Below are 11,255 nucleotides of genomic sequence, written 5' to 3'. Positions count from 1 at the left end.
CTTTTACAGTGACCTTCATCCTCTTTTGTTTTACCATTACCAAAGCCTACACTACTATATAACAACTAGACTTAGGATTTAATTAGAATTACAGTTCTGCCATGCTGCCAGTGTGATTAATATAGTAGTGACCAAGGAGAGAGGTTATATGATAGGTTCATCAGTAATGATTTGCTTTAAAGTTGCAGTTTTAAAATGATGTCTCTTGTGTCTCTAACTGCTGCCGTTGTTTTGCCAATAGTTGGTGCGGTTTGTGCTCGCCTGGTTTTGCATCAGTGACACTGTGTTCCCTTTTGTTCTCATACTGTGTTAGCAGCTGGTAAACTAAACGGTTCAGTTCTTAACGCCTCTACAAGCTAACAGTGGGTTTATGAAGTTCAGCATCTCTCTGTACTCTGTGTGTCGCGTATTTTGTGCCAAATTCTTTCTTTGGGAGGGGTGGGGGTTTGAATTTTTTTTTTTTTTTTGTACCGTTTGTGTGTGTGTATGTGTGCTTGAGTGATTTTTGTTGTTGTTTCATTTTCTCTTGTCTTAATTTCTTTGGCAGAATACTTCAGTTTTAATGCTATTTTTTTTATAGCCTTTTAAAACTTCATCCGGTCATTTTTAGGACTATTTACAACGTTGTTGCTAGATGGTGAGTTATCGAATGTCCATTTTGTCTCTTTTCTGTCTCGGTCTTCATTTAATAACAAGCATTTCACTGTGGTTATTTACATTTATTAAGCTCTTTTTTCCCAGATTTATCAGTAGATCATACATCACTGAATGTTCCCTGAACATTTTGACTCAAGTTTTTTTTTTTTTTTATTATTATTCTTTCAGAGGGGGTGTTGCTATACAGGAGGCCATTCTCTGAATACGATCCTTTTTATATATCATCCATTGAACCAAGATTTACGTGAACACAGAATTTCAGATCCTCCATAAATTTGGTAAGATTCTGCACCAGCCCCCAGTGTGTGCACTCATACAGCCTCCAAGCAGATGACTGTAAATGTACAAAAATCACCTGTACGTTCAGCAAATGTATATATTTATCGCTCAAGGAGACGGCCACTTCTTGGTCTATTCGGTTGTATGGTGCAATTATTATTAATATTCTATATTTCTCAAGATTTACCTGCTAGCCACTCCTGTTTTAGTACGATGTGGTTTGTGGCCTGAACCCCCCTCTCTGTGTGCCTAAAATTAGCCAAGAAACGAGTATGGCAACGTAAGTAAATGGTGGTTATTCTGTAAATATGGGAAACTAATGACAAACTATTTATTAAAGGTTTATTGTACAATGCTATGTTTGAGTTTCATTTTGTGGGTTGTGGGGGCTCCGTTCATCATTTTGGTTTTGCCGCAGGATTTAATGGCTGCTGAATTCCAGTAGATCTCACTATAAACATTTAAATCTCCTCTTACTTACCGTTAATAACACCAGGGTTTTTATTTAATGCTCTGCCTCTGTTGTTTAGTAATCCTGCCCTTTAGAGCTTTGAGGTTGCTTGTAATGCTTCGCTCCACCTACTCACTGTATATACAGTATGCTCATGCATCGACCTAAGCTCATTTAATTAGTGCGGAGTGTGAGCTTTTCTTTATTAAAGCCACATGGAGGCAGTAGTTGCGTCTGGCAGAAATCCTAAGAAGGCTTTCCGTTGCACAAGTGTGAATACATAAGGTGGGAGGTGTTGCAATCCCAACATTTGAAGTCATTTATGTCATGACAATAACGGCCAGAACATCAGCCAGGAAAACGTCTGTTTTAACAGGTTCATGTGGCCAGAACAAGAGGAGGAGGAGGATCAGGTGCAGGCAGATACATTTGTACATTAGGATACAACACATGCAGCACTGACATGTTTGGAACCAGTGCAAAGAAAACTGAGAATATCTATGATTTAACTCTTTAATATTCATGGTGTAACAGTCAGATATTGGCCCAGTTAATGGTTAAAGAGCTGGATCAGCTATTGGATAACAGGCCTGCTGCATGGAGTTGATCTATACACTTCAATTCTATATTGGCAACATGAGCTATCTCATGGATCAGCTGCATGTGCAGTATGTTGACCTGACTTACAACAAACACATGGAGCGAGCCACAAAGAGCCAGCTGTACGGAGGTTTTTTTCATGCTTGCTACTCCAACAATGCAAGTTTTATGGCTACTTAAAATATCTGCAAAGGAAATGGTATCAGGTTACCAGGTGTCAGTCAGTGCTGTCTCCAAGTTAACATGTGATTCCTTTTCCACAAGCAACCCAACAACAGCTTTCTGCAAATAAAACAACATATGACCAGATTATAAGCGACTGTGTGTGGTTTTGCGTTATTAATCACAAACAGTATCTGCATCATCATTAACAGCTTATTTGGGCTTAATGTCTGTGGAGGTCTCATGTTTATTTGAGCATCTCTTCACATGTGCTGACGTGTTTCTACATGAGGGGCCCTGACTGTCTTTTCACATCACTTCTGCTAATGCATTTGAAAGATAAGCCTGCTTAAACAAACATTGAGGAACTTGTCAGTAACTGTGTGTGTGTGTGTGTGTTAATGGAACATTTCCCCCCCTTGGTGTGTATCATAGAATAATCTCTGCAGTGTGTCAGGAATATGATGATGTACGCAAAAAGTGTCCAAGTGGAGCAGCAGGTGTTACGTGGTCTTAACCTGGGATAAAAGAGATAATAATAAGACTCTTAACTATAATCCATGCCCATTGTTTCCTCACTAACCGCGCACCGGGCACTGCAGTGGATTTTGTTGCTCTGGACTCATCAGCACAATGGGGTCCCGTATTGAGCATCGATAATTTGCTGCTGCTGTTTTATACCGCACAGGGATTCTAACTTCCTCTACATATAAAAACCTGTTTCTTCCATGTAAAGCACTTGTGGTACTACGAAAAAGAAGAAGAAGAAAAAAAGACAGAGGAATGCTTTAACTTGTGGCCTCCGGTGCTTGTAGCTACACAACACATCAACAAACGACAGGTTTCAGCTTTGCAGGAATTAGGGGCACACAGCCTTGTCAGGATTAACAGCTCTCTGGCAGGGAAAGGATTGGGCATGTTTTAACAAGAACAACTTCACTGAGCGCTTTAAAGAAGCTACTGAGATGATTTTCAAGGTGCTGGTGTGTGTTTGTGTGCGTGACCCTGTTCCATTTGTGCTTATGTTGGGAACGAAAAGAGGCCATGTGATGTTTTGGGGGGAGCTGCGGGAGTGTATTGTGATGCAGAGCCGCTGTCATTCCACATTTACTTTTCAGGCTTCAATTAGGGCACATGAGAGTGGAAGAGATGTTTGAAAACCTGGCCTGCTGCTGCTGCTGCTGCTGCTGCTGCACTTCTTGGCTAGAGGCCATACTCAGTCCACAACACCATTTCTATAAATGTCCATTAACCTCAGAGAAGCAGTGCATCCATCAAACTCTGCCTCAAGTATTGTCTTTGCAAGCACTGGAAACAGCAGCAGGAAGAAATCTTTCTTTGGACCCTACAGACGCACTGGGAAAGGGGAAGTGCGCCCAGTGGTGGAGGTCCCGCTCAGCCCTGACACATAGCAGCATCTTTTCCTGCAGCGAAGTGGCGTCTAGGAAGGATGACTGGAGGAACACTGTGTGAACCTCATTGTTCCTCCAGTCAGACAGGTCGCCGTGAGCCCAGGTTTGTCTCTAACCTCTGCCACAGCGCCTGCGTTCCCATGTTCTATAAGCGGAACTCCGGTGTTTTCTCACATGACTTCCTGGCACTTGAGGTTGACGATTAACTTGAGGATAGGTGTGGGCCTCACACACAAAACTCTCAGGAGAACACTCACAGACATTTTTCCTCCAAGGCCACACTTTAAAGCTTGTAATTACCTCACAGATATCTCCAGCACCTCTCACAGATACCACAAAAATACCCCCGGTATGTCTCGGTATGTTCATCACAACACGTCTTATCACTGTGAACTCTGACCCTGTTGTTGTAGCCATATGTGGTCAAGGGCGAGAAACTGCAGCTTCAGCTTTTATGTAAGAGCACTTACATTCCTCCCTGCAGCGCATCAATCATCCGGCAGATTTATGTCATTACTGAGATAGACATAACATCAACCCAAGCACCTGCACGGTGAGTGACAGCTCAAAGTGCCACATCAGGGGGGGGGGGGGGATTCTGCATCTGGGAGGCTTTTAACCACAAATCACCTTTATGATATATTCACTTCCAGCTATTTTCCCTTTTTCTAGAATTAACAGCGCTCCTCTGGTTGTCACCAGCTCTGAGTGGAAACCTCATGTTTTACGTGGATGATGTACGAATGACTCAAACCACCCACTTAAATGGTTTCATGTACTTTTTGTCAAGCTTAAGTCAAACAGTCAAACAGTGGTGAGCTACACAGCGCTTCTGTCTGTGCTTATAAAGGATGCGATGAAAAAAACAGTTGATGTTGATGAAGACTGATGCCGCTATTTAAGTTACCAAGGCAACCAGCAGGTTGCAGACTGAACACTTATATCTTATATAAGTTAGATGAGCCAATATGTCTGCCCTCTTTCCAATGCATAGACTATATAACCATGGACAAACTGTTGCCATTTGGCAGCATCTGAATCTGCCTAAACTTGTGGTTGATCCAAATACAGGCAAAGAGGCTGAGCACAGGTGGAGCTGAGGTATGTGGGCAGTTGTAGAAGCAGGAAGCTAAGCAGCCATATCCTTTATTATGCAAAAGTCTGAATATAATTAAACTGTGTACAACGTATTTTCAATAGGTAACCAGAGAAAATATTAATGTATTGTAACAAAATGAGCTTAATTGTTCATATTATTAAACTTCCAGTGAAGTGAGTTGTTGTGTGAGAGAAGAGGATGCCGATGATAGAATCAGTCTCTCGTGTCTTAATTGTATAATATGTGCGTTATTATTTGTGGCTTTTTACAAAGTCAATCAGATGCCAGTGCTGCGTTTATAGTCCTCTTCCAGGACATCGGTGTTTGTTTATTGTTTGCCTTCCGTGTCTGATTCCCCTGAATGTGGCGTGTGAATACAATGCTTTTCAACAGCCAACATGTAAATATCGGATGTTGAAGTTTCCTTGAAGGCACCACAGAGGAAGAGTTCCTGCCACAAGCAGGGTTACAACACAACTTTGAGTCACTTTAACAGGAAGCTCAGTGGTGGAGGTGAAGACTAAATGATGTTTATGTTTGATTATTGGACTCGGTCCATCTGCTTTGGTGACTAAAAACACAGAGTTTTCTCTGTTGTGGTTTGATGATTGAAAAAGTTTGCAGATTTATTTGTTTTGTATCCAAACGTTTATAACAGCCATTGTTTTCCATTTGTGCAGTTTGAAAATAAAATAGCATTAGTGTGAATTTTTAGCCAATATGGCAATTTAAAGCAGACCTGTTCAGAACTAGACCACGTTTAATGAATAACCCGTTAATGTAGCCACATCTTTATTTATTTATATTTTAAGCTTTATTATTACTTGAACAAGTTAATTCAATATGTTGTCCTATCTATCTATCTATCTATCTATCTATCTATCTATCTATCTATCTATCTATCTATCTATCTAAATGAAATATTGAAATATGCCTCTAGTGGCCATTTGAGGAATGACAGTTTGAAGCCCTTGATGATCCTTTAAGTGTTTGTGTCCATCCCAAACTTTCCGTCAGTGTCAGTGGTTTAAATAACTTGCGGTCAACTTCAGCAGCCACCTTGACCCACAGACCCTCTAACAGACTCTGCAGCCATGTTACGCACGTCAGGCTGCTCCACTCTGACCTGATCCCTTGAGGTCAGGACCTGGTGTGTGTGTTTGTGTTGTTACAGCTTAAAAACAACCTGATAATGTGTTTATGAGTCATTTGTTTTTTTGCTCATCTCAGCCACAATAACACATCAATAGTTCTGAGGCATAATGACCCTAATCTGGTTAAAATAGCAAAGCAGGGTACGTACTCTGCTGCTCTGCTGCTCTGCTTCGGTCATGGTGGGTTAAACTGCAGACAAAATGTTCTGGAAATGACTTCATCCTGTTTTAGTGAAACGTGCTCTGAATTTCAGCATTTTAGCAATTCAAGATTAAGAAGATTAGACATTTAAAAATAGGCTGAAAGACGGTTAATGTACTTTTCTCTGACATTTACTTAAAAAGCACATGTCTAAATATTTATGTGACTGTTGTTTTCTGGAACATCATATTCTAATCTACGTCATTTAACTTACTGCCAATCTCATAAATATATGAAAGAAGTAGGTTTTTATCGTTAATACCTGCACGTCTCCAGATTTTTGTATTATTTCTTTTGCTATCTGCCATGAGGGTCCAAAATAAAAGTGTGTAGATCTGTGTCTGTACATATGGCTCCCGGCTGGGAAGTGGGGCACCACTTTGCCCAGCCACTCACTATAGGTTTTAATCTGATTAGGGCATCTCACTCCCACACACTGCACACTCAATATGGGATTATGGGTAAGATAGAATTCACAGTGCTGTGAATATATATATATATATATATATATATATATATATAATGCAACATGTTGCTGCATCCGGTGGGCTCAGTTAGCTAATTACTGCTGTCGGAGGGGTCCTCTGTCTCTTCGCCTGCCACCTCTTGACCCCGCTGCCTCGGGTCTCCTTTCCACCAGGTCAGGCGGTGGTGGTGTTGGTGTTGTTGTTGTTGTTGTGTACATGTGACGGTCTTCTATCATTACAAACTCTGAGCAACTCTAAGGCTTCCAGTAAGCTCTGTTTTTCCTTTTCACAAAACAACAGGACATGATTATCTTCCACCCGTGATGGGGGATGTAAACAGGTAGTGAATTAGCAGCGATGATGGAGGTGGCATTGTGGTACAAATACAGCCAGGAAGGACAATCTGGGATATTTTCAGCATGTGAGTGCTCAGTTGTGAGCACAGTGTGAAATGCGTAATCCTGTGTGTGTGTTTTTTTTCCATTAGTCTGTCTGAGTGTGAGAACATGGCAGCATCAAAAGAAGAATCAGCTTCTGTTTTTAAACAATCGCACACATTTTTCCTTCCTCATTTCTGTCCCTGCAGCCTCCCAGAATAACAGGCGGTCTTCTTCAATGTCAAACGTGCACAGGGGAACCAAACGGGTTCCACTAAGGACAAACATAACGGATGGAATTTAGACTGAGGAGACGTGCATGGTTCAGTCTGAATGCTCGATCAGTTTAAGACCTGTTGCATCATTATGAGAGAAGCACATCAGCGCTAGCAAAGCTACAGCACAGAGCTGAAGTGTGACAGGTGTGCATGATGTTTCCATCACTGTATTTCTGCCTGTGGCTCACACAGAGATGCTGTTTGTCTGCTGTCAGTAAAACCCTGAGACTAGAGTACTCTGAACCGTGCTGCATAATAAAAGGATGAACAGCCCACTTCAACCTGCTCTCCTGAACTTAGCAAAGGACGACAGAGCGACAGGCGGATATACTGTGAAACTCACATTTTCTGAAGTACAAAATAAACGTTCACACTTTGAACTGAAACTGTCAGCTTGCTTCAAATTCTCTCTCTTCTTCTTCTCCCCTTTTCCTTTTTTGTTTTTTTCTGTCGTTCTACCCCAGCTGGCCTCAAGCAGCAGCCCCCACACCCTCCATATTTGGCGGGTTGTTCTTCCTGTTTAAAGGAAGGTTTTTTTCTTTTTAAGCCAGCGCTGCCTTAGTGCTGACTGAGGCTTTTTTTTTTTTAAGTTTTTATTTTTGTCTCTCTCTCTTTTTTGTTGATCAGCATTTGCCATGAAAAAAAAAGATTATTAATGTGTTCATTAATTATATAAAAACAATCTGCTTTTATTTTGATAAACTTAAACCTGGTGGGTGAAAATTTTTTTTTTTTTTTTTTTACAGATTTCTCTGACACATTTTTAATTAATTATATTAGCATAAAATTATTTTATGAATTTATTTTCTCTCCATTGTGATTATTTTTATTATTATTATTTAATAATATGTTCTCTATCAAATTTTGCAGTGTTTGCACTTTTTCGACCCAGACACATTAAATAAATAAATAAATAATTAAATAAATAAATAAATAAATAAATAAATAAATAAATAACACACAAAATGTGACATTTGCTGGAACTAAATGTTAAAAATATTGAACTGAATGTATTATGTACATGAATGTACACAGCAATAAATCCATACCCATCCATCCTCCTGCTGTAACAGATTACTGGCAGCTATAGTTACTTTTCTTCAGCGCGTTACCAGCTGACAGTGGGATCAGTTTGTTGTGTAATCCAATAAGCTCCAGTCCGTATTTCCCCTCAAGCCCGTCTGGCTCGCTGGCAGGGTTTGTTTACTGGCGGAGAGGCTGGGAAGAAGGGGGGATCCTACAGGACCTGGGCGACTGTACAATCTACCTCTGTGTCTGTGGAAGAAGAAGAAGAAGGACGAATTAATAAAAAACTCCACCGCCTTCTTTCCTCTCATCCCCGCGGCAGACAGCTCTCCGTGGCAGAGCACGGACACAACTTGGAGCATGTGCGCTTTTGCTTTTTAATGTTCAAACCACAGCAGGAACAGGAGAGAGTGCTGTGCAGCTGAGACGGAGTCCGGTCCGCCTGCTGTCAGCCGCGGAGGTCTCACTCCAATCTCTGCTCTGGGACTAGGGGAGAGTTTCTGCAGCTGGACAGAAGCCACCAAAGAAACATATCCCAGGTTCAATCACGCAGACTGCGCTGCTGTGTCCTCGCTGTGTGCTGACTTGGGAAGATTTTTTTTTTTTTTTTTTTACGAAAGACACGCAAACGTTACGCCACGCATGCCACAACCATCGAGTCAGCAGCTCCTAAAAAAATAATCCCTCTGAATTAAATTAAAGCTGGCTTTTTAAAGAGATTTCCATGCATGCATCTCTTCTGTTTTTAACAAGAGGATGCATCACAGCCATGTGGGTATGCGTGACAGTTCTTAAAAGTTTCAATTAATTGAGACAGTTGCTGAAAAAGCAGCGCAAACTTCGCCTGTGGCCTGGATTTGAAGTGGAGGAGCCAGCGAGGCTAGGCTAGCTAGCTAGCTAGCTCAACTAGCACTTGACGCTAGCTTCAGCTCGGACAACAAGTCTTGTTTGTTTGTTTTTTCTCGACACGGACGAACTTAACTGAGGCCAGTGTAACTAACTGGGGCGTTTGAAGTGACAACAAGAGCACACACGCTCCATGCTGGTTGGCTGTTAATTGTAGTTTTTCCATGAGGTGGCTAACTTTAGCAGCAGCAGCGTTAGCTTGTGTTTGACTGAACACGTTGGACTCGTTCCTCCGCCCATCTTCCGGGATGTCTTTTATTTATTTTTGTTTACCTGTTGGCCTGCGCCTCAAAACAAAACCAGTTTCCTGAAGGCATTTCTTTGGCAGTTTCAGCTGTGATCATCGCCGAGGATTATTCAGTATTGGACCCGGAGCAGTGCTGGATGGTGTCTTATCCAGAGTCAGTTATGTGGCTCAGGACTTTGTGTTTGTGTTTTGTTTTCACCGCTGTCTGCTTTGTGATGTGCTGTCATCGAGCGAGTGCAGAGAGTAAGTAACATTTATCATCACATTTTTATTTATTTTTTTGTTAAATGAATAACTTTAATTGTGTTAATTGGTCTGAAATGTGTAGATTGTTGCACTAACGACAGAAGTTATACGAAATAAGGAGCCAGAAATCATAAAAAAAACACTAAATTAAATACGTTTTGAACAAAATCATGATTCAATGCTGCTCAGCGTGATAAAATTGTTTATTTTTCCTCTTTATATGTAATATTTACACATAATAAAACTGCATGTGAATGAAAAATATCATAATTTGCATTTAACCTTTTAAGTACACGCGGCCCGAGGACGGGACGGTTCATGTTTTCACTGCAATATCTCCGTCTGGGCGCAGCCATTTTGTGCTCCTTGTTGACAACCTACACCTCGTTGGAAAGCCACTTCCCTACTCTATTGATTGACAGCTCGTTTGACCATACAAAAGGATCGAGGGCCTGTCCCTAGCCAAAAGAATCCAATGAGCGACTATATCGAGCGAAGCACCTCCCCCCACTCTTACGCTTGTATTTTCAGCCCATTATATTTGACGCTGAATCTGATGCAATGGACGTATAGCCAATAAGATTTCCGTCACGGGGATGTCCCACATGAAGGGGTTGTGGAAGGAGGGTGGGCTACAGGCCTAAGCGTAAACATGAACAATGGATGCCGGCTGTCCATGCGTAAATGCGTAATAGTGAGAGTGAGCGTATATCTCCATTCCAGTGGTATTTCCAGTGACCAGAGAGATGGCGAAACGCATGGAAAAGAAGAATTACACTGTTGAAGAAGTTATTGAAGAGTGTACGAGACGGGAAAGCGACTTTTCTGACGAGGATGTGTCGGATGCGCAAAGTTATGTGTCGTCTGTTGACTCGGTGGAGGAGGACATGTTCATTGAAGGAGAAGATATTGTCCATGACAAGTAAGTAACTTTTATACATGTTGCAGTTTTATAAATAGAATGTAGACGTTTCAAAGAATTAGTGAATACAGTGTTGTGTCCTTTGTTTTGTTTACCTGTGTGGGGGAGGTGTGCGCTTTTACTATTCCTCCAAAAGTAGTTGTGGAGGACTGATTTGTGAGGTGAACAATGAATACAGCTACAGTTGTTCTGTGAATGAATATCTGATATATACATACAACCATACATACATCTATAGTTATTTTGTTTTATATATATTTTGTGCATTTTTAGGCAAACACTGTGTTCTATTTCATTTACCTGTGTGGGTCCTTTGTTCTGTTTACCTGTGTGGGGGAGGTGTGTGCTTTTACTATTCCTCCAAAAGTAGTTGTGGAGGACTGATTTGTGAGGTGAACAATGAATACAGCTACAGTTGTTCTGTGAATGAATATCTGATATATACATACAACCATACATACATCTATAGTTATTTTGTTTTATATATATTTTTTGCATTTTAGGCAAACACTGTTCTATTTTGTTTACCTGTGTGGTGTGCACTTTTACTATTGATTTGTGAGGTGAACAATGAATGCAGATACAGTTGTTCTGTGAATGAAAACCTTATTTTTTGCATTTTAGGCAAACTGATTCAGATACAGAGTGGGAGCCAAGCACCAGAGCCAGAGCAGCCTCCTACTCCCAGTGTACAACATCACAAGCCAGTCTACATCTCTGGTGACAGTAAGACACCCATCAAGCTTTCTAGCTGTGCTTTGTAGCAGCCC

At 41.1% G+C, this 11,255-nt stretch overlaps 1 protein-coding gene across 3 annotated transcripts in view; it reads left to right on the top strand.

Moving 5' to 3' along the window:
- The first annotated feature begins 9,454 nt into the window (after nt 1–9,454).
- The window catches only part of insra (insulin receptor a), a 42,305-nt gene continuing 40,504 nt past the window's right edge, over nt 9,455–11,255 (top strand). Inside the window, exon 1 of one of the 3 annotated variants that reach the window (XM_028426757.1) lies at nt 9,455–9,560. In XM_028426757.1, coding sequence (XP_028282558.1) covers nt 9,455–9,560 — 106 coding nt within the window. Of the gene's footprint in view, nt 9,561–11,160; nt 11,212–11,255 lie in introns of those variants that run through there. The other 2 variants (XM_028426760.1, XM_028426758.1) reach the window with 2 other exon arrangements.

The sequence above is a fragment of the Parambassis ranga genome, chromosome 17 (assembly GCF_900634625.1).
Source record: "Parambassis ranga chromosome 17, fParRan2.1, whole genome shotgun sequence".
NCBI classification, from domain to species: domain Eukaryota; kingdom Metazoa; phylum Chordata; class Actinopteri; family Ambassidae; genus Parambassis; species Parambassis ranga.
The sequence above is the reverse complement of the archived record's forward strand: the minus strand, read 5'-3'. Positions and strand labels throughout refer to the sequence as shown.